Source organism: Eleutherodactylus coqui, chromosome 4, assembly GCF_035609145.1.
Source record: "Eleutherodactylus coqui strain aEleCoq1 chromosome 4, aEleCoq1.hap1, whole genome shotgun sequence".
Taxonomy (NCBI): domain Eukaryota; kingdom Metazoa; phylum Chordata; class Amphibia; order Anura; family Eleutherodactylidae; genus Eleutherodactylus; species Eleutherodactylus coqui.
In genome coordinates, this window is record NC_089840.1 from 85,402,739 (window position 1) to 85,403,998 (window position 1,260).

The 1,260-nt window shown below is 55.9% G+C and overlaps 1 protein-coding gene across 1 annotated transcript; it reads left to right on the forward strand.

The window, feature by feature from the left end:
• Nucleotides 1-327: 327 nt before the first annotated feature.
• Nucleotides 328-939, forward strand: LOC136626505 (octapeptide-repeat protein T2-like). Its single transcript, XM_066601562.1, has one exon. It carries the CDS (start codon nt 328-330, stop codon nt 937-939), a length of 612 nt encoding a protein of 203 aa, XP_066457659.1.
• The last annotated feature ends 321 nt before the right edge of the window (nt 940-1,260 follow it).

Here is a 1,260-nt window from a genome sequence, read left to right on the forward strand (position 1 = left end):
ACCATAACCATCAGGGTAGGCCCGGGGATCTAGAGTGCTGTTAAGCCACAGTTATCAGATGCAGCAGGAGCTGCTGCAAAACTCTCTAAATGGTCCTTAAGTAGCCAGAGAGTTTCTATTAGTACAGTGCAGATGGTTTTAGGTTGTTTGATTGTAGGATGAGTCTAGATTCTGGTCTCAAGTCTGGAGCTCAAGAGATGTGCATCTGCTTTAGTCAAGGTCCAAGTCACAACCCCAGAATACTATTTTTTGAGTTTTTTGAATCCATTGTATATTTTACTGTACTTAGCTGTTTTCTTATGCTGCGAACCGTGGTAGGGAAACAGCATGGGACTAGGGACAGGCAGGGTAAGGGTTAAGTGTAGCGAACGCAGCAGGGGGTGGGGGGAGGAGCTAAGGCAGGAAAAGCAGAGGGAGGGGGAGCGGAAGAAGAAGAAGACCAGAAGACGGGAGACACGTGGAGAGGAAAGAAGTCTGGAGCAGAAAAGAAGAACGAAAGCAGGAAAAGGAGCCATAAAGAGTGGAAAGAAGAACAAGAGCAGCCGAAGTGACAGCAGCACAGCAAGTCCAAGTGGTGTACAGCCGGGTACAGCAAGCAAGAAGAGTCGGTTGAAGAGAGAAGCCCCAAGAAAGATGGAGGACTTACAGCAGCAGATACGGCAAGCGATCCAGCTCGATGGCGCGGAGTGGCTGCAGGACTTCATTGTCGGCTGCAGGTCGGAATCCGAATCCGGGAGGCCGGCGGAGGAGCCAACACGGAAGACAGGAGCAGCGGAAGAAGCGGCACAGGAGGGGGATGCCGGGCGAGGACGCCCGAAGCGCAGGAAGAATCCACCGGCGAGACTCAGCCCGAGTCCAGCAACAAAGCAAGGCGGCCAGAAGTCCAGTCGTGGCGCCGAGAAGAGGTCGGGAGCGGGGCGCACAGCTCTGCAGGGTTAGGCAATAGAGCGCGAGCTAGGCGGGGGGAGGCAGGCCGTTGGGGCGCAGAGCAGACCCATATCAGGGGGGGGGAGAGGGGGAGGGAGAGAAACAGCCCAGCCGTTAGTTTAGCGAGCAGCACAGATAGCAGGAGGGGAAGCAGGCAGAGCAGCGGGGACAGGGCTACTTCTACAAGGGGGAGCACGAGCCCGTTGTCGGGCAGCTCGTTTGAAAGGCCCCTTCCAAGTTACTACCCGGATCAAGCCCCCATAAGGGGTCAGGGCACTCGAGCCCGGCAACCACCACCACCTTCTCGTGCATACAGACACGATACCCACGAGC

What these genes read in the sequence shown, in the direction of transcription:
- LOC136626505 (XM_066601562.1), top strand. Translation starts at nt 328, where the DNA reads ATGGGACTAGGGACAGGCAGGGTAAGGGTTAAGTGTAGCGAACGCAGC.